This window comes from Lepidochelys kempii, chromosome 2 (assembly GCF_965140285.1).
Source record: "Lepidochelys kempii isolate rLepKem1 chromosome 2, rLepKem1.hap1, whole genome shotgun sequence".
Taxonomy (NCBI): domain Eukaryota; kingdom Metazoa; phylum Chordata; order Testudines; family Cheloniidae; genus Lepidochelys; species Lepidochelys kempii.
The window spans coordinates 76,104,151-76,124,686 of NC_136381.1; the positions used below are offsets into that span (position 1 = coordinate 76,104,151).

General features: G+C 41.0%; 1 protein-coding gene across 1 annotated transcript in view; it reads left to right on the forward strand.

The window, feature by feature from the left end:
- The window catches only part of CCDC178 (coiled-coil domain containing 178), a 357,920-nt gene that overhangs the window by 234,488 nt on the left and 102,896 nt on the right, over positions 1-20,536 (forward strand). The window contains 1 exon segment of the mRNA XM_073331282.1: positions 10,313-10,462. Coding sequence (XP_073187383.1) covers positions 10,313-10,462 — 150 coding nt within the window.

Sequence of the window (20,536 nt, forward strand, 5' to 3'; positions counted from 1 at the left end):
GCCCTTTGGTCTACTCCAAAAACCTCTAATTTGAAGCACTCAACTCAGAGAAAAAAGGAAAGGAGTACTTGTTGCACCTTAGAGACTAACCAATTTTTTTGAGCATAAGCTTTTGTGAGCTACAGCTCACTTCATCGGATGCATAAAGTGGAAAGTACAGTGAGGAGATTTTATATATACACACAGACCATGAAAAATATACATTGCAAGGAGAGTGATCACTTAAGATGAGCTATTACCAGCAGGAGAGTGGGGTGGGGGGAGAGAAAACCTTTTGAAGTGATAATCAACGTGGGCCATTTCCAGGAGTTAACAAGAACGTCTGAGGAACAGGGGGGATGGCGGGAGGAGGAGGAGGAATAAACAAGGGGAAATAGAAAAGGAGTACTTGTGGCACCTTAGAGACTAACCAATTTATTTGAGCATGAGCTTTCGTGAGCTACAGCTCACTTCATCAGATGTTTACCGTGGAAACTGCAGCAGACTTTATATACACACAGAAATCATGAAACAATACCTCCTCCCACTTAGTATAATGACTCAACCACTCCCAGTCTCTATTCAAGCCTAAGTTAATTGTATCCAATTTGCAAATTAATTCCAATTATGAATGTTATAATTCTTGACATCTGATTTGTGTCCATTTATTCTTTTACAAGGAGACTGTCCCGTTTGCCCAATGTACATGGCAGACTACACCACACGATCCATTGTCTACAGCCAAGCTCTAAGATACAACCGCATTTGCTCCAACCCCTCAGACAGAGATAAACACCTACAAAATCTCTATCTCCATTCTTACAACTACAATACCCAGCTGCTGAAGTGAAGAAACAAATTGACAGAGCCAGAAGAGTACCCAGAAGTTACCTACTACAGGACAGGCCCAACAAAGAAAATAACAGAACGCCACTAGCCATCACCTTCAGCCCCCAACTAAAACCTCTCCAACGCATTATCAAGGATCTACAACCTATCCTGAAGAACGACGCATCACTCTCACAGATCTTGGGAGACAGGCCGGTCCTTACTTACAGACAGCCCCCCAACCTGAAGCAAATAATCACCAGCAACCACATACCACACAACAGAACCACTAACCCAGGAACCTATCCTTGCAACAAAGCTCGTTGCCAACTGTGCCCACATATCTATTCAGGGGACACCATCATAGGGTCTAATCACATCAGCCACACTATCAGAGGCTCGTTCACCTGCACATCTACCAATGTGATATATGCCATCATGTGCCAGCAATGCCCCTCTGCCATGTACATTGGCCAAACCGGACAGTCTCTACGTAAAAGAATAAGTGGACACATATCAGATGTCAAGAATTATAACATTCATAAATCAGTCGGAGAACACTTCAATCTCTCTGGTCACTCGATTTCTGATCTCAAAGTGACTGTCCTTCAACAAAAAAACTTCGAAAAAAGACTCCCAACGAGAGACTGCTGAATTGGAATTAATTTGCAAATTGGATACAATTAACTTAGGCTTGAATAGAGACTGGGAGTGGTTGAGTCATTATACTAAGTGAAACTATTTCCCCTTGTTTATTCCTCCTCCTTCCCCCCCCCCCCCCAATGTTCCTCAGGCGTTCTTGTTAACTCCTGGAAATGTGCTGGAAATGGCCCACGTTGATTATCACTTCAAAAGGTTTTCTCTCCCCCCACCCCACTCTCCTGCTGGTAATAGCTCATCTTAAGTGATCACTCTCCTTACAATGTATATTTTTTCATGGTCTGTATTTATATATAAAATCTCCTCACTGTACTTTCCACTTTATGCATCCGATGAAGTGAGCTGTAGCTCATGAAAGCTTATGCTCAAAAAAATTGGTTAATCTCTAAGGTGCCACAAGTACTCCTTTTCTTTTTGTGAATACAGACTAACACGGCTGCTACTCTGAAACCTGTCAACTCAGAGAAAAACCAAATGACCCCACCCTGTCATTGTGAAAATAACTACCCAAAGAGATAAGTCTTCTACCGTGTTCTAAAGGTCACAAGACTCAAGGTCTGTCTAAACTTTGGAAGTCTGTTTTGTGGCTGCATGCCTTTTTCTGGGAAAGCTCTGCCTCCAGCCCCAATGCATAAACTAGGTTCCATCAACCAGTTCTCTGCTGATGCCACCTTCTGTTCTAGGACCCCAAAATATGTTTACACAGCAAATAAAAAGCCGCAGCTGGCCCTGGCCAGCCAACTTGGGCTCTCAGGGCTTGGGCTACGGGGCTGTTTCATTGCTGTGTAGACGTCTAGGCTTGGGCTGGCGCCCAAGCTCTGGGACCTCCCATGCCACAAGGTACTAGAGCTTGGGCTTGAGCCTGAGCCTGGACGTCTACACAGCAATGAAACAGCCCCACAGCCCCAGCCCCATGGGCCTGAGTTGGCTAATATGGGCCAGCTGTGAGTATGTAGTTGCTGTGTAGACATACCCGAAGAGAGAGAGAGTCTGAGAAAGCCAGACCACATGCTCTTTCAGGGCTTTGTAGATAAGCACCAGAATGTTGAACTGGACTTGGAACTGGATGGATTCTGTGGGTGCACTTTAAAATCTTGCTCTGATTTTAGAGGAATTACCAATTCCAGCATAATTCATACACTTAAAATAGGGAATACTGCTCAAACTCGTAACCTCTAAAACGAGAATAAACGTTGTTACACATTCTGTAACCAAAGTCGGCCAGGAAATATTGGGGTGGTGTACCCTTCTCGACCTGCCCCGCTTAGAAGGTGGATTGCAACATATTGTAATAGCTGCATATTCCATTTATTCAAAGTGCTTTCCTCTGCTGACTAACGTCCTCTTCTGTCTTACCAGACTGAGCCTGTTGGCTTGAGCAGCTTTTCATTCAGATCTGTACTTTACACAGACATTGGTATATTGGGAGACTGCACTATGTAGCAGTTGTTATTATAGGAATGTATGGTGATAAAACATGTTAATTGATTTGTCTATTGAGGATTTAGCAATTACTATGTATCATCTGTAAAAATAGCATCCTGAATCTCCATTTTCCTTAGAAAACCTTTATTGCTATGGAAACTAAAATTAAAACAGAGTTGTTTGTTCTATATTTGAATAACATGAAACAACCTTATTTTTGATAGTCATTGTTCATAATTTAATAAGGAAAATTAACTTTTTCATTGTTCATCATTTATATTCTATTTATGTAACATGATGGGATAACATATTGGTATTTCACTGTAAAATGATAAATGTACAGGTTATATTTTTGTTACTTTGACATGAAAAATAAACTAGCTAGTAGATTTCCCAAATTTCAGAACCCCATACTTTGAGTAAGTGCTTTAAAGAATTGTAAATAAATGAATAGTTGCACCCAGAATATACATAGGCAATATCAAATTATACCTATTTTTAAGTAATTGTGTTTGATGTATTTTAGGGTTATTTATATAACTTATGTGTAGTGTTCATTGTTAATATTTGCTTTATCTATGTATTTCTGTTTACAGTGCATAATTTTTCACTGTGATTGGTTTGGCAGTCTGAACTGTATTGGATATGACACTTCCACATTCTTAGGTTCAGATCTCAGGAGTAAGAGAGGTTCAGATTCTGACTACAAAGCATAACAATTTAGAACCCTGGGGGAGCATCTCTAATCATGTGACCTGACAATTTAAGTAGAATGTCATAGTCTCCAAGTTCTAGTTCCTTTACTACTGGAACAATTAAGGGACCTTCAGTATGCACGAGAGCTTTCTAATGGTTTTCCGTTAGAAATAAATGTATAAATACATTTCCTAACCTCTAAATTTAAGTCAATAATTTTTGTTGGTCTTCATAGTTTTATATCAGACTATTTTCCATGTGTTTTACTCTTTAAGAAAAGGTCATACAATTGTGACAATTCTTTCTACAGAATTTTATTTATCTTTTTGTAAAATATATACTCTTTTAATGTTCGGTGTTTATTCTCTTTGTGGGGCTTAAGTCCACCCCCATTGGCTTAACATGGTAAAAAACTGCACTTGGCTGTGTGCCAGTGAGGTGGTAAAATTCTATCAGCAACATCTTTCATCAGGTAAGGACAGCTTTCCTTTCTGGTAGTAGCTACAGAAGGTATGTGTTGAATCAAGTGTATTTCCTGGACTCTGTGGGTGAACTACCCTGCACACATCCATCCTTTTCATTCCCATCAGAGAGAAGGATGTGTACTCTTTCCAACACCATAACATACCCACCCCCCCCCAATGAGCTGTACCCTGGTTTGCAGTGGCAAAAACAGCATGAGCAAGGAGATAATCTTTGCCATAATACATATTTTTTGTTTGTTTGTTTTGTTTGTTTTCCTGCGATCGGGGAAGGCAAGGGGTGTTAAACTTCCTTAAGTTTGGACATAACAAGCAGCACAGAATGCTTGGATGGTAATTAAGATTAAAAAAACTATTTAATTTTTTCTTCACGGTCAATGTAATAATACATGGTAGAATTTATATTTTCAAAATTTGCACAATTTTGTACTTGCATACACTGTAGAATTTGAGCTGAGTACATTGTGAAATTTCAGCATACTCTAACTTTTGTTCTCTGCCAGTCTTCATGAATTTACTAGTTTATCTATTTTTTGTGAATAACAAAACATGGATCATTTGCTTCCTCAATTTTTAAAGATGAAAATGACCTGGTGTTTCATCATACCATTTGACCAAGTGTTTGGCCAGGCTGTGTTCTGCTTAAGGATGAAATTCAAGAAATGAAAACTTTTGACTGTTCAAGACATTTGTATACAGTAGTGGTGACCTAGTTTATCTTCTGTTATGAGAGCGTGTTTAAGTTTGGTATATACATTTCTTACTAATTTCTTAAGGAAAAAATATAACATGACTTTGACTTTCACTGATTTATATAAAAAAGGGAACAAAACATTTGAAAAACAAGAAGTTGCATTTCCCCTCATTTTATGGGTAAAGGATATTTTGAATCTCATTCAACTAAGGTAGTTGGTAGGATTTTGCACATTAATGTTAGAAATGTAAGTGTAAATAAATAATTATGGAATATCAGACTTACAATTATAACTTTAAATTGTATTTCTAAAGAAAATATTATTTTGCATGTTTTACTACAAAAACATTCCATCAGACATACCAACGTTTTAAGCGCTTTTCTTTTCCAATATAAATAATATATCCTTATATAATCTTAATATTCAAATTAGCAGAAATGGCTCAGAAAATAAATGCACTCTACTGAGAAACAAATAATTTGTCCTGTCCTGGTTCTCCTCCTGTGTCTTTAATCTCTCCTTCAGTATGTCCTTCAGAAGGCTCACTTCATCCCATCTCCAACTTTTTGTGGGATTCCAGAGAGATCTGGTGTTCTTAAACCCCTTCTTTTCTCCCTCTAGCCCTTATCTCTGGGCAATATCTGTAAACACAAGTTCAACTACAATCTCTATGATGACAACTCACAGATCTACTTCTCTGCCCAAGACCTGGCTGCTGTCCAAACTAAAATCTTAACCTGTCTTTTTGACACATCCTCATGAATGTCTAGCCATGAACTCTACCTCAACATGGCTAAAACAGAATTCTTAATTCCCCCACACCGACAGAAAATCCCTCCTGGCCACCTCCTTGATCACTGTGGACAACAACACCATCCTTCCTATCACTCAGGCCTGAAACCTGGATGTCATCTTTGACTTGGACTTTTCTCTAGGTCCACACATCCAAGCTATATTTAAATCTTGCCAATGCTTTCTACATAACATCTAAGGTACAGCCTTTCCTATCCATCCACACAGCTAAAACTCCTATCCAGGCAGTCCTCATCTTGTGTCTCAATTTCTGCAGCCTCTGGCTTTGATAAATGCAATGCTTTATTCATATCCGTTCAGAATACTATCACAAAGATTATTGCTTTGACTATGCCACAGTTCTCTTTGCATCCCTCCACTAGTTTCCCTTTCTCTGTCACATCCAACATAGGCTCTTTGTCTTCATTCTCCAGGCCCTTCATATCCTATGCCCCCTTACCTATCTCTCCTTAGCTATCAAGATGTTTACTCCTCCCTCTAATCAAACCACAATGCCAGTCTCCCTTGTCCACTTGTTAGATTTTCAAACAAGCATCTTTGTGTTTTCTCCCATGCTGCCCCTCGTGCTTAGGAGGAGCTCCCCATAAACATCTGCAAAGCTATCTCATTCTCCTTCTTCAGAGCCCTCTTTAAAACTCCGTTTTTCTCTGATGCCTACAAAAAAATCAACAGCAGTTAGGGCACTGGTGTGCTGAGATCCCTTATTGTCATTCCGACCAATATTTTATCCTTATTTTCTTGTACTTATCTGTCTGTCTGTATTCATCTGCTGTCTCTTCTCTCATCCTTAGTTTGTAGGCTCTTTGGGGCAGAGACAGTCTTCTTATTCTATGTTTGTACAGCACCTTGCACAATGGAGTTCTGGTTCATGACTAGTGCTCCTAGGTTCTATGCTAATACAAATAAAAAATAACAATAAATTGGAATATTCCATAATGACAGCAACTGCAAGGCTGGGGGGGATTAAATATAACCTTTCTTTGTTTATAAATATAACTGTACATTCTAATGTCATAATTTGTTTCAGTTCTTAATATATTTGAAGTGTTTCATGACTACATCTTTCTGAAATTATATAGTGTTTTTGTGAGCTCTTTCAGTAATAACAAGTATTGCCAAACATATTGTTTTTGTCTTTTATTTTGTCTCTAGTTAAGTTTCAATTTTACACTTAAACCAGAGATTTGGCCTCATTATTATATGTGAAAATATAGCATAACCTCTGCAAAATTAAAGCATTTATTCCTTGAGTATAGAATAAGTGTTTTTAGAATTTCCAATGAAATCCATTGATGGAAATTAAATTAATTTAACATTGGGTCCTTAACACTAAATTTTTTAATCAGACCTTTTTTTGGTCCATAATGCTGTCAGTAACAAAATTATATAGGCTCCTTGAACTTTCATAACTGAAAATGCCTTCTTAAATAGAGGATGAAGAAAAAATCTGATTCGCGGGAAGCCGGGATGGGGGTGGGAGGCGGAGAAGCAGAGCGGGGCGGCGCATTCAGGGGCGGAGGCGGAGCGGAGGTGAGATGAGCTGGGGCCGGGCGTGGGGTGGGGATCTGCCGTGGGTGCTCTGCACCCACCAAATTTTCCCCATTGGTGCTCCAGCCCCGGGGAAAATTCAGAGAATACCATGAAGAACAGACCCTTTTAAAGATGGTGCTAGATCCTAGCTTTCTCCAGGTACTCAGCCACAAGCTGCCCTAGTGGTTTCTCTACTCTTCACAGCGATGAGCTGGAGCTGGTTCGCACCAGTTCACTAGAACCGGTTGTTAAATTTAGAAGCCCTTTTAGAACCGGTTGTTCCACGAGGGACAACCAGTTCTAAAAGTGCTTCTAAATTTAACTGGCCAAAAGTGACACCTTAGGCGCTGACTCCATGGGTGCTCCAACCCTGGAGCACCCAAGGGGAAAATTTGGTGGGTGCAGAGCACCCACTGGCAGCTCCCCGCCCCACCTCCACCCCCAGCTCACCTGCGCTCCGCCTCCGCCTCCTCCCCTGAACACACCGCCCTGCTCTGCTTCTCCACCCCCACCCCAGGCTTCCCGCGAATCAGCTGTTCACGTGGGAAGCTGGGGCGGGCTGAGAAGCAGGTGGCAGCTTCGCACTGAGGCCCAGGGAGGAGGGAGGTGAGCTGGGGTGGGGGGTGTGTGAGGAGGGCTGCCTGCGCTGCAGCAGATAACCCAGGGGGCACGCAGGGGAACCGCTCTGCGCCCCAGCTCACCTCCACCACCCTCGGCCTGAGCGGGAAGCCGCTGCCTGCTTCTCAGCCCTCCCCAGCTTCCCGCTGAACAGCTGATTTGCAGGAAGCTGGGATGGGGGTGGGAGGTGGAGAAGCAGAGCGGGCGGCGCGTTCAGGGGCGGAGGCGAGGTGAGCTGGGGCTGGGTGCGGGGTGGGGAGCTGCCAGTGGGTGCTCTGCACCCATGAAATTTTCCCAGTGGGTGCTCCAGTCCCAGAGCACCCAGGGAGTCAGTGCCTAAGGTGCCACTTTTGATGTGATCAGTGGGGGGAACGGCCGCTCCCCCCCCAGCTACGCTCCCCCGCCCTTAGGAGCCTGAGGAACCTGCCGATGCTTCCTGGGAGCTGCCCTAGGTAAGCACCACTGGGACTCCCCACCTCGCTCCCTGGCAGGTCCCTCTGGCTCTTAGGGTGGGGTGGACACCCACTACAGTGGCCCATGAGACCCTCCTGCCCGGTTCTGGGTGCAGTCAGGGGACAAGGGAGGGGGGTGGATGGGGCAGGGGTCCTGGGGGGGCGTCAAGGAACGTGGGAGGTTGGATGGGGCAGGAGTCCCGGGGGGCGGGGATGGGCAACGACCCCCTCGTGGGGTGAGGAGTGAACCAGTTGTTAAGATTTTGGCAGCTCATCACTGACTCTTCACTGCATAGGGGTCCACCATCTTCCCTAAGGGCAGCTAGGCTTTGGTATTTTGGGGAAACAGTTGGAGGCAGTGGCCTTTCGAAAGAGGGCATTGTAACTGAGGGCAGCTTGTGGCCTCAGGGCAGGTCTACACTACCGCAAAAGTCCATATAACTTATGTCACTCAGAGGTGTGAAAAAGTCCTCCCTCTCCAAGTGACATATGTTTTGCGCTGTCCATACCAGTGCTATGTCGGTAGGAGACTCTCTTCCACCAACATAGCTTCCGCTTCTCACTGAGGGGGAGTAATTATGCTGACGGGAGATCACTCTTCTGTCAACATCGCGTATCTGGTGAAGAAGTGCAGCTGTGCTGATGTAGTGCTGTAACATAGATTTGTCCTCATTCGAATTGAGAACAATAGGAGATGGTAGCCACTTCAAAAGGTCAATTCTTCATGAAATTGCCTGTAATAGAACATTATTCACTACCATCTGCTGAAGAAGAAACTTCCAGTTGTAAGGAATTGACAAAAAAATATCATTAATCCTATTTTTTTTAAAATTCTTTGTTGCACCAGATCTGCTTAACAGGGAAGGCAGGAAAGAGGGGGAAACTAGTTGTGTATGCATGTGTGTGTGAAGGAGAGACCAAGAGAATGTGGGTGGCAGAAGGGAGGAACTGGGATGCATGAGCAGAAGGGAATGTGGCTGATGTAGGGGAGGGAGAATGTGGGGCATGATAGAGGGATGTGTGTATGCCAGGTTATGCAGGGGAAGTGCAGAAGGCAGAGGGAGTTTCATGGTGAATATGCATGCAGTTGAATGCACAGGGAAGGGGAGTTTAATGTGTTTGTGCAAGGGAAGATGGAGGCTAAGAGGAGGCTGATGGGGTGCACGCTGGTTGCTTTGCACAGCTCTAGCAATGCAAAGGTGCTTTAAACCCAGTTTAATTGCCCAGTATGCTCTGGCAATTTTGTGCTGCTCCGGACTGGAGTAAAGTAGCCCGAGTATATTGATGAATCTGGCCACAGAACTTAAAATTAAAATAGTTACTTAAGAGTGATACTTCACATATTCAAAGCATTAGAAACATTACATGATAACATTCACTTCTCTTGTTCAGGGTTTATTTATTAAAATAACAAAAAAGAAATTCCCAGAGAAAAACTAAGTTAAAATGGAGTTACTATTGAGAGTGTATATAATTAATTTAAGGTTAAATACACTACAGGGATGATGTGATTATTTCATAATCAAGCATTATAAACCCAAGAAATTCAAAGTTAATGTTAAACTTAAAAGAAATCCAAACATGTTAAGTTATTGAACTACATATTAGAGCACCCCAAAAGCCTTAACTCTGCCCTGTAGAAGAGAAAAATTCAGATGTGCCTTTAAAAATCAGTTCAGTCTAATCTGGGACTAGAAATACTACAATACTTTAATCATAAATATATGGCAATTGCATAGTATCACTCAGCCTAGTGAGAACACTGAAAAGTAAAATCATTATAGGGAAGCGTTTGACATTCTGTAAAAACTAAGGAAATGTACATTATCTTTTTTGGCAGAAAGAGAGTTTATGAAATAGCACAGAAAGTCAGTAGTTGCTATTTTAGCTATTTTTAACATTGTTTTGTGGGCAGAACATTTATTAATAATTTGAACCTATGACATAAATGCACTGTGTGAAATCCTGACTCCATTAAATTCAATGAGAGTTTGCCATTGACTTCACTGGGATCAGGATTTCACCCACTGTGTGTATCTTGTATAAATGTGCATTACTGATAAAAGTTAAGAAAAATGTTATAGTTATAAGCAGATATCTTTCAATAAGTGTAATCCGTAACCTTTCTCTTTAGATTACTCTGGAGCAGATGATAAAAGAAAATTTGCGGTTAGCACAAGAGTATCAGATCTTTCAGAAATATTATTTAAATGATAAAGAATACCTTATGGATCTCTATGACGATAGGGTCAAGATGGAAGCTGCAGTTAGAGATCAGCAGCAGGTACAGTACTAATATAATACATTTACTCATTAACTAGTGATCTGTTTTCTAAAATTTATTTATTATGGCGACTTAATGAAATTGGATAACCATGCAATCCATGGTCTAAATTCTTGTGATTTCTGGCTGTTGTATGCTGTTTGTATTTTTCATTTGACTTATATAGGACAGTTTTTGTAAGAAGATGCTGTAAGGATATGTAGGGTTTCACCCTAAATAATCCATTTTGGTACCTTAATTGTATCTATACCTTAGTTCCAGTAATTTCATGTAATTCAGTATTGCAAAGATCATCTTCGTAGTACATCTTTTGTTAGCATGGTCTTTATATAGCATTGGGAGTTTGCTGACATCAACAGCCAAACTAAGGCTACAATTCAGGAAAACACCCATAAGAATCAGAGGACTTGTGGCACCTTAGAGACTAACCAATTTATTTGAGCGTAAGCTTTCGTGAGCTACAGCTCACTTCATCGGATGCATACTGTGGAAAGTGTAGAAGATCTTTTTATACACACAAAGCATGAAACAATACCTCCTCCCACCCCACTCTCCTGCTGGTAATAGCTTATCTAAAGTGCTCACTCTCCTTACAATGTGTATGATAATCAAGATGGGCTATTTCCAGCACAAATCCAGGGTTTAACAAGAACGTCTGGGTAGGAAAAAACAAGGGGAAATAGGTTACCTTGCATAATGACTTAGCCACTCCCAGTCTCTATTCAAGCCTAAGTTAATTGTATCCAATTTGCAAATTAATTCCAATTCAGCAGTCTCTTGATGGAGTCTGGATTTGAAGTTTTTTTGTTGTAATATCACAACTTTCATGTCTGTAATCGCGTGACCAGAGAGATTGAAGTGTTCTCCGACTGATTTATGAATGTTATAATTCTTGACATCTGATTTGTGTCCATTTATTCTTTTACGTAGAGACTGTCCAGTTTGAGCAATGTACATGGCAGAGGGGCATTGCTGGCACATGATGGCATATATCACATTGGTGGATGTGCAGGTGAACGAGCCTCTGCTAGTGTGGCTGATATTATTAGGCCCTGTGATGGTGTCCCCTGAATAGATATGTGGGCACAGTTGGCAATGGGCTTTGTTGCAAGGATAGGTTCCTGGGTTAGTGGTACTGTTGTGTGGTATGTGGTTGCTGGTGAGTATTTGCTTCAGGTTGGGGGGCTGTCTGTATGCAAGGACTGGCCTGTCTCCCAAAATTTGTGAGAGTGTTGGGTCATCCTTCAGGATAGGTTGTAGTTCCTTAATAATGCGTTGGAGAGGTTTTAGTTGGGGGCTGAAGGTGACAGCTAGTGGCGTTCTATTATTTTCTTTGTTAGGCCTGTCCTGTAGTAGGTGACTTCTGGGAACTCTTCTGGCTCTATCAATCTGTTTCTTCACTTCCGCAGGTGGGTATTGTAGTTGTAAGAATGCTTGATAGAAATCTTGTAGGTGTTTGTCTCTGTCTGAGGGGTTGGAGCAAATGCGGTTGTATCGCAGAGCTTGGCTGTAGACAATGGATCGTGTGGTGTGGTCAGGGTGAAAGCTGGAGGCATGTAGGTAGGAATAGCGGTCAGTAGGTTTCCGGTATAGGGTGGTGTTTATGTGACCATCGTTTATTAGCACTGTAGTGTCCAGGAAGTGGATCTCTTGTGTGGACTGGACCAGGCTGAGGTTGATGGTGGGATGGAAATTGTTGAAATCAGGGTGGAATTCCTCAAGGGCTTCTTTTCCATGGGTCCAGATGATGAAGATGTCATCAATATAGCGCAAGTAGAGTAGGGCTGTTAGGGGATGAGAGCAGAGGAAGCGTTGTTCTAAGTCAGCCATAAAAATGTTGGCATACTGTGGGGCCATGCGGGTACCCATAGCAGTGCCGCTGATTTGAAGGTATACATTGTCCCCAAATGTAAAATAGTTATGGGTAAGGACAAAGTCACAAAGTTCAGCCACCTGATGTCAGGTTAGCCATGACATTATCGGGGGTAGTGTTCTTGACGGCTTGTAGTCCATCTTTGTGTGGAATGTTGGCGTAGAGGGCTTCTACATCCATAGAGGCCAGGATGGTGTTATCAGGAAGATCACCGATGGATTGTAGTTTCCTCAGGAAGTCAGTGGTGTCTCGAAGGTAGCTGGGAGTGCTGGTAGCGTAGGGCCTGAGGAGGGAGTCTACATAGCCAGACAATCCTGCTGTTAGGGTGCCAATGCCTGAGATGATAGGGTGCCCAGGATTTCCAGGTTTATGGATCTTGGGTAGTAGATAGAATATCCCAGGTCGGGGTTCCAGGGGTGTGTCTGTGCGGATTTGATCTTGTGCTTTTTCAGGGAGTTTCTTGAGCAAATGCTGTAGTTTCTTTTGGTAACTCTCAGTGAGATCAGAGGGTAATGGCTTGTGGAACGTGGTGTTGGAGAACTGCCGAGCAGCCTCTTGTTCATATTCTGACCTATTCATGATGACAACAGCACCTCCTTTGTCAGCCTTTTTGATTATGATGTCAGAGTTGTTTCTGAGGCCGTGGATGGCATTGTGTTCCACACGGCTGAGGTTATGGGGCAAGTGATGCTGCTTTTCCACAATTTCAGCCCGTGCACATCTGCGGAAGCACTCTATGTAGAAGTCCAGTCTGCTGTTTCGACCTTCAGGAGGAGTCCACCTAGAATCCTTCTTTTTGTAGTGTTGGTAGGGAGGTCTCTGTGGATTAGTATGTTGTTCAGAGGTATGTTGGAAATATTCCTTGAGTCGGAGACGTCGAAAATAGGATTCTAGGTCACCGCAGAACTGTATCATGTTCGTGGGGGTGGAGGGGCACACATTAGAATACTTCCCTATTCAGGAAATCACTTAAATACAAGCTTAACTTCAAGCACGTGCATAAATCCCATTCCAGTCAGTTAGTAACTGCTTCAATAAATACCCATGATTATGGCATGATGGCAGTTGTTTCATAGTTTAAGGTTGCAACTGAATTTCCATTATAAGTCTGATTTTGCACCAACCACCACCCTTTTCTAATATTGACAAAAAGTCATATCTGCCTCAAAAGCGCTAGGTTCAATCTGAGGCCAAGGAAGAATTTTTCTACAGCATACAAAAACACTTCAGTTTACTGCAATGTGTTTAAAAAAATCAAACAAAAAAGACACAGGTAGAACCTAGTTTGTTAATCTTCCCTGATGAGAGAGAGTGCCCAGGACTAAATTTTAATCAACTAAAGTCTCATCTCAAAAGTTCTTAACTTTTGATATATAACATGCTGTGGAACATCAGGGTCAATGATATGTACCACATCAAAGAATGGTTGGAAACCTGTGTTTTCATTTTCTAAGGAAATAGTGTCCATTCATTTTTTTCTAGAGATAGACTTCAAAATGTAAACCAATCCCTGGGATGTCTGTTCAGTGGAAAAAAAGATAATTTTTCTAATATTCTAATTGGATTTTAGGTTTTGGTTTTTTTCTTTTTTCATCTCTTGCATTTTTGAGAGTTAATATGCATTTAAATAACTGTTATGTGGCCACACCCTTAACTTTCCTAAGAATTTTTGGTGGGAAGTCTCATAAACTCAATTCATTTGTGCAAGAATCTCGTCCCAGTATAGTACCATATTAAAAAGCAGGTGAGATTAGTCCACTTCCTCAAAGCATTCTTCTTTACAGGATACTCTAAAAGAATCCAAATTACCTGCTAGACTTCAGTGTCATAAAATGTTTTACAAGCGCCTACATTTTCATCATACAAACACATCAATTGTGCATTTATTCATCAACTATACGCATTCTGTCACCTATTCATCGCTCTTGTTGAAATTGAATGTGTTCCACTTGTTACTGACAATTGTCAGTAGGCAAGTAATCAGTGTATTCTTGTTGATCTCACAGCCTTCCATTTTTCAATCAGTAAACAGTTTTAAGAGTCAAAATGTAGAGCTAATCACTCTTTAAAGAAGGAGCTAGAGATTTATGATTTATGAAAATGATTAGCAATGAACCACATATATCCAGTGTGTGGCTTACAACTGCTACCTGAACTAGGAATTTTAGGGAAGTCTAGAATTTGACAGTATGCCAGTGCCATTTAACAGAGTACATAAACCAAGAGTTGGAGTTCTATGTAGGATATTAACTTCAGAGAATTATAGTGACTGCTAACTAACTTTCCTTTTTGATAACCTTTAACTTTTCTAAAATGAATAACCTGTCCAACTGTAAAGACAAAATAATCACATCAGCACCAGAGGGAGAATTTTTTCACAAATGATGATAAATGGAGTAAAGATGTTGGTCACATATAGGTTCTATAAAAAGGAGACATATTTTCTCAGTTTTTTACTGATAAGTGACTTACAACTGCAACAGAAAATCATTTCTGTAGGAGTGCCAGTGTAATGATTTTTCTAGCTGCTGTACTATGCATATATATCACAATGACATGAACATTTGAGAAGAAAAGAATGTATTCATTTCTCTAAATCTACAGAGCTCTCTTTTCCTTCTATATCTTAGATATATAAGTGACAATCAAAATTAGCAGTCACGTTTTAAAAAATGTTGATTTAAAAGGTAAAGTAGCAATTTTTGCCTTGTTCTGATTCATTTCAACTGGATATGGCATTCACTTACTGCCTTAAACTGTTGAGAAATTGCTGTGTGCTTGTTAAATAGTTGCTTCATTCAACCCCAAAAGTGTCTCAATTTCAGTGATGAAGTACTTCCTTTATACCGTGTAGGTCTATATTATGGCTTTGCAAGCCTCTGGACTATGGGTTGGAGAAACATCTGTAATGCTCCAGCATTGGTGAATAGAGAAGATATGCCTGAAAAATATACCTCCATGGGCATTGAGGAAGCCAGGGATAACTCTTTGGGGAGGCAGTAGGTGGCACAATCTCCACACTACTGCTCACAGCCTCCCTAGATGGCTGGGTGTGGCTTAGCAGGAAGAGAGAATCCTTGCTTTTATGAGTTGCTACCACTAGTGGAAGCACCTGCTGAATGCACTGTGTAGTTGCTTTTTTAGTACTTTGCCTCCTGCTGTCTCCTTCTTCCCAACTCTGCCTCATTACAGTTTTGTTGCCAGTTCTCACAATTTTATTGCAAGTTTTCAATATTTAGTGTTTTTCTTTAAGCCCCAGCTCCTGGGATCAAGTCCTGTAATTAGGTAAGAATCTCTGCTTCTATTTGAAAAAAAAAGCTTCTAATGCTCGTGGTTGCATAGAAAAGCTTGAAAATGTGATTTAAGAGAACTCGACATGGTTAAAAACCAGAGGACAAATGTAAAGAACACAAAATTTATTATTTTTAAAATTTCCTAATCTTTAAGTCAATCTTATGATTTTGGGAGCCTGTATCTTGATTTTCAAATGCTTGGTGTTGGCAGTACTTCTGCTGCAAAGTACTAATGGGAGGAGCCTTACCAAAATATCTGCCTTACAGCTTCTGACGCCCTGCATAATCTTCTAGTGAGAGAGTGAAGAACAGGAAAAGATCTTAGAAAGAGTGAGTATAGGAGAAGGAGGCATTAGTGTAGTGGGTGAAAGACTTGAGTGTGTGAGGAAGGAAGAGCATTCTGGGGCCAAGAGCTATGAATGAAACCCCCTAGAGAGGCAGAGAGATGAGACCCAGGCAAAGGGGAAGGTATGGAGGAGCAGTGGAAGGTGAGAGTCCATAGGGTACAGAGATGGCTCTGGAGAAGAAGTTGTTCAGGAACAACTGGGGAAGGGATAAATCAACAGGTTAAGGGTGAGGGAGAACAATGTGAGAGGAGATGGAGAAATGCCAGAGGGGAAGAGAGAAAGAAAGACATGGAAGATAGGGATAGGAAAGGCTCCAGATGGAAGATGAGATGGGGGGTTGTAGGTGAGGAGGAAGAAATGCAAAGGGATTTTCTCAAAAGGGCAGAGGAGGACGCAAGCAGAGTCTGTAGGGGAAGAGAGTGATCTCAGAAATGGGAAAAATGTAGATGGCTGGCAAGGAAAGAGAGGGCAGAGGCTACAGTTGTTGGGGGAGATGTCATAGGTAAGACTGTTTTGATGGGGGAGAAGGACACCAGCTGGAAGAAAAAGAACCTGAATGAATAACTGATTTTTCCGTTTGGTGGCTGAACCACAAAATAAAACTAAAAAATTGTTTAGTTTCTAACCAAAATGGAATTTTTTCGGTTTTTCTCACCCAAATGAAAAAAATGAAAAAGTTCATTTAGGTCAAATGCAGATTTGAATCAGCATTTCATTTAGAAAATGTTGATTTGGAATGAAATATGGAAACTGTTTGTTTCAAAAATGGTGAAACAAAACATTTGGACATTTCCAAAAAATAGTTGTTGTCTTGTTTTTTTCTCTTCCTCCCTCCCCCCCCCCAAAAAAACCCTATTCACTGCATTCAACCAAAATTTGCAAATAGTTTCAGTATCCCGAAAAATACATTTTTCAGACAATTTACTCTAGAGGAGGCACATGCGGGAAAAGACATTCCCATGAGAAAGAAGGGAATGGGAGAGGGAGCGAGAAGGGTTTCAGAAAAGCAGATATGAAGAATGGAAGGAGAGGGAAAAGAAAAGGGGTGTCTCTATGGACAGATTTAGATGAAGGATGGGCAAAAATAAATAGTAGGTTAAATTTAAATATAGTGAGACAGGCAGAGAAGGAAAAAGAAAATTGTTGATCAAATAAATAAAATAAAAAAGTGAGAGACTGTAATGTTTATTTTTATTGTGTAAATTTCATAGAAAGCTTGGTACCAAAATGTAATCTAAAGTACACTATTTGTTTATATATCTGTCTATCTCAGGGGAACTTGGTTCCTTAGGATTAGAAGGGTTTGGGAGACCCATTGTAATGCTGGATAGAGGGCCATCTTCTTGTGTATGCTGGAAGGCAATAATCTGTTTTGGTTTCATGTGTGTATACAATGTTAAACCTGGACTTGTGTGTGTGTGTGTGTGTCTGTACATGAACGCATGTGAGAAGAAAATGCAAGGATGTTTGAAACCCTCTGATCTTGGTGCACATTATTACAAAAATTTGCAAATCATTCTCAAAGGTAATTAATCCTAGGGTATTATGAAACAATGAAGCACTGTGTTAAGGATTTAGCCCAGGATTTTCAAAAATAGGGACTTATAAATAAGCTCTTGAATACATATATTTCAAAAGTGCTGGCCAACCAGCACCTCCCATTGACCTTTATTTTTAAAAAAATCATAAGTACTATTTGAAAGTTTTTGAAGTATATCCTCAGTTCAGTGGCAAAGGCATTAAGAGTCTCTTAATGTTCACCAGTAATCTATCTCTCTCTGTTGTTGACATGTAAGGGCAATATGACTTCGATTAACTAGATTAGGTCTAAATTTAAGCTTTCTTTGACATAATTCATTTATCTGACCACTTCTCTAATGTTGAAAGACAGTACTGCTTTAGGGGTGAAGAGGGAGGTTGTTGGACAGCTGCTTTCAGATTTAAAAGTCATAATATTTAGTTTCATTTACAAAAGTAAAATGTCTTTTTATTATATGTGCTTTGGTGTACATATAATCACCAGTGAAAAGCATTTACATTTATCCCGATATCAGAATTCTTCAGACACCATCAAAAATTGCTTAGTGCATGAACAATCTATAACTTAAGCTCCAAGTACCAAATCTAAGAATTATTCAACGGATGGATTCGTTCAGTTGGCCCCTTTTATGTGTTCATCAGCTGCCTAGTAGCACTCCTGCTATGTCACATGTTCTGGCTTTATTATTTACATATGTCCCACTATTTCTTTATTCTCTTCTGGATAACTTTGGAGATAAGCAGTTGAACTCTGTGACAAAACTCAGCATTTGTTATAAATTCATTCCATTTAATACCCACTATTTTCCTGCGGCATTTGCTTTCAGAGGCATTTAGGCAACTGTCAGTACCTAAATTTGGTAGATTTCTAGCTTTCATATCCGTATGTTCTTCTTCAAAGAATGTCCCTGTGGGTACTTCACCTTAGGTGTCTTGGTGCCCTGTGCTTGTAATCAGAGATTTGTGGTAGCAGTGCCCAGTTGGGCCGCGTACGTGCCATAGCCATCTCGCACCACTCCGAGCAGTTACATACTGGTGCTCAGCCAACCATCCCCGAGTTCCAGGGCCGGCCCACAATATTTTGGCACCTGAGAAGGGGAACTCAAATGCCTTCTTCCTGTTCTGCTCCTCTCATGGTACTGCTCTGCTACCTACCCCAATAAAGGAGAACTAACCACTTAAAATGCCTTGTTCAAAAATTTTAAGGAACACTTAACTTTCAAATGCCTGAACAGCAAATGTAACTTTTCTTGTCTGCATAGTAAACACTGGCATTTTTATCTGTTTGAATAATCAAAGTGGTGCTTTCCGTGCCTTCTTGGCTGCAAAGATTTGAACTGCTTCCTGCTGAAGGTCCACAGTCTGAGCCAGCTCATGCTCTATTGAGATGGTTGCAAGGCCCATCAGCCTCTCCTGTGTCATTGTGGAGCGTAGATGTGCTTTTATTAACTTCAGCTTGGAGAAGCTGCATTCTCCACTGGCAGCTGTTACAGGAAGTGTTAGAAGTATGCACAAAGCAACAAAAGCATTTGGAAAGAGGGTGGTCATCTTATTTGTGCATATATATTCCAGAACAGCCTTTGGAGTTGATCCTGCTGAAATGTATCTTGAAAGGGCTTTCTGTTCATCACTTAAATCACTCGCATCAGTATCGCACATGTCATCATGTGTCAACACTGTCTCTAGTGCCCTGCATTGCTGGTGTAGGTCTTCTTCAGGTATAGTGAGGAGTTTTGGAATATCATACAACATCCCAAATATACTGCTGTATTCCTTGAGCTGAATGAAATGTTCTTGCACAATCTAGCACCTGGTTAAAGAATTCAATTTTGAATGGTTGTTTGGGGTCTCTTCTGGGATTATCCCATGCCTTGTAATCAAAATGTTGTCTTCTTCGGTGACTCTTGTATTCTTGAATGGGTGGGAAAATAGCTTCAGTGTGAAGTTCCTCTGCCAACTTCTGTGCACTCTTCAGAACGTTTTGAAATCCCTCATCTGACTGGTAAGACTGTAGGTCTGACTTTGCTTTGTCCAGTTGTGCCATTGCTCCAGATATATCAAGGTCAACACCTTGAAGTCTCTTGCTTACAACATTTATTTCAAACAGTATGTCATGCCACAAAACTAAGCCACACAGAAATTTGAAGTTATGTATGTTTCTGGTGATTCCATTTCCCTCTCCCACTGTTCTCCCACGAACAGTTCCTGTCATAACATTATCCTCCATAATGGCAACTATGGCATCATCTACCTTCCCAATTTGGTGTTTGATAGGCTTTATTGCCTCCACTTGACTTTCCCATCGTGTGGCACTCAGTGGTTTCAGTGTCAGAGAGGATGTTCCCAGATGTTGCTTCAAAATTTGCCATCAGTGAGTTGATGCAGAGAAAAATACATAGATGCTTTGAATTACATTAAAAAATTCAGCAGCCTCACTAGAAGCTGATGCTGCATCACTGATCATCAAGTTCAATGAATGAGAACTGCATGGGACAAAAAAAGCTTGAGGGTTTAACTCTCGGATCCGTGTCTGCACTCCTCTGTTCTTTCCTCTCATGTTGGCACCATTATCGTAGCCCTGACCTCTCATGTCAGCTATTGCAATTCCCGTATCTTCCAGCTTTTTAAGAAGCACATTTGTCATACCAGCTCCTGTAGTATCATCAATGTCAATAAATTCTAGAAAATGCTCTCTGACAGTCACCATTGCAGGGACATTTTCACTAGGTTCTGTTGTTGTTACAAAACGTGCCATTAAAGTCATTTGTTCCGAATGGCTGATGTCAGGTGTGCAGTCCAGAATAACAGAGTAATATCTTGCTGACTTCAGATCTGCCACAATCTTCTGTTTGGCTTTTGTTGCCAGTAACTCTATGATCTCATTTTAAATTGTTTTTCCAAGGTAGTGGTGTGTGTACATTTTTTGGGTGGTGACTCTTCTTAGATGTACAGCATCAAACTCAGCCATCAGCTCCACAATTTTAAGGAAGTTTCCATTGTTTGGCACATACAGCTGATCTGA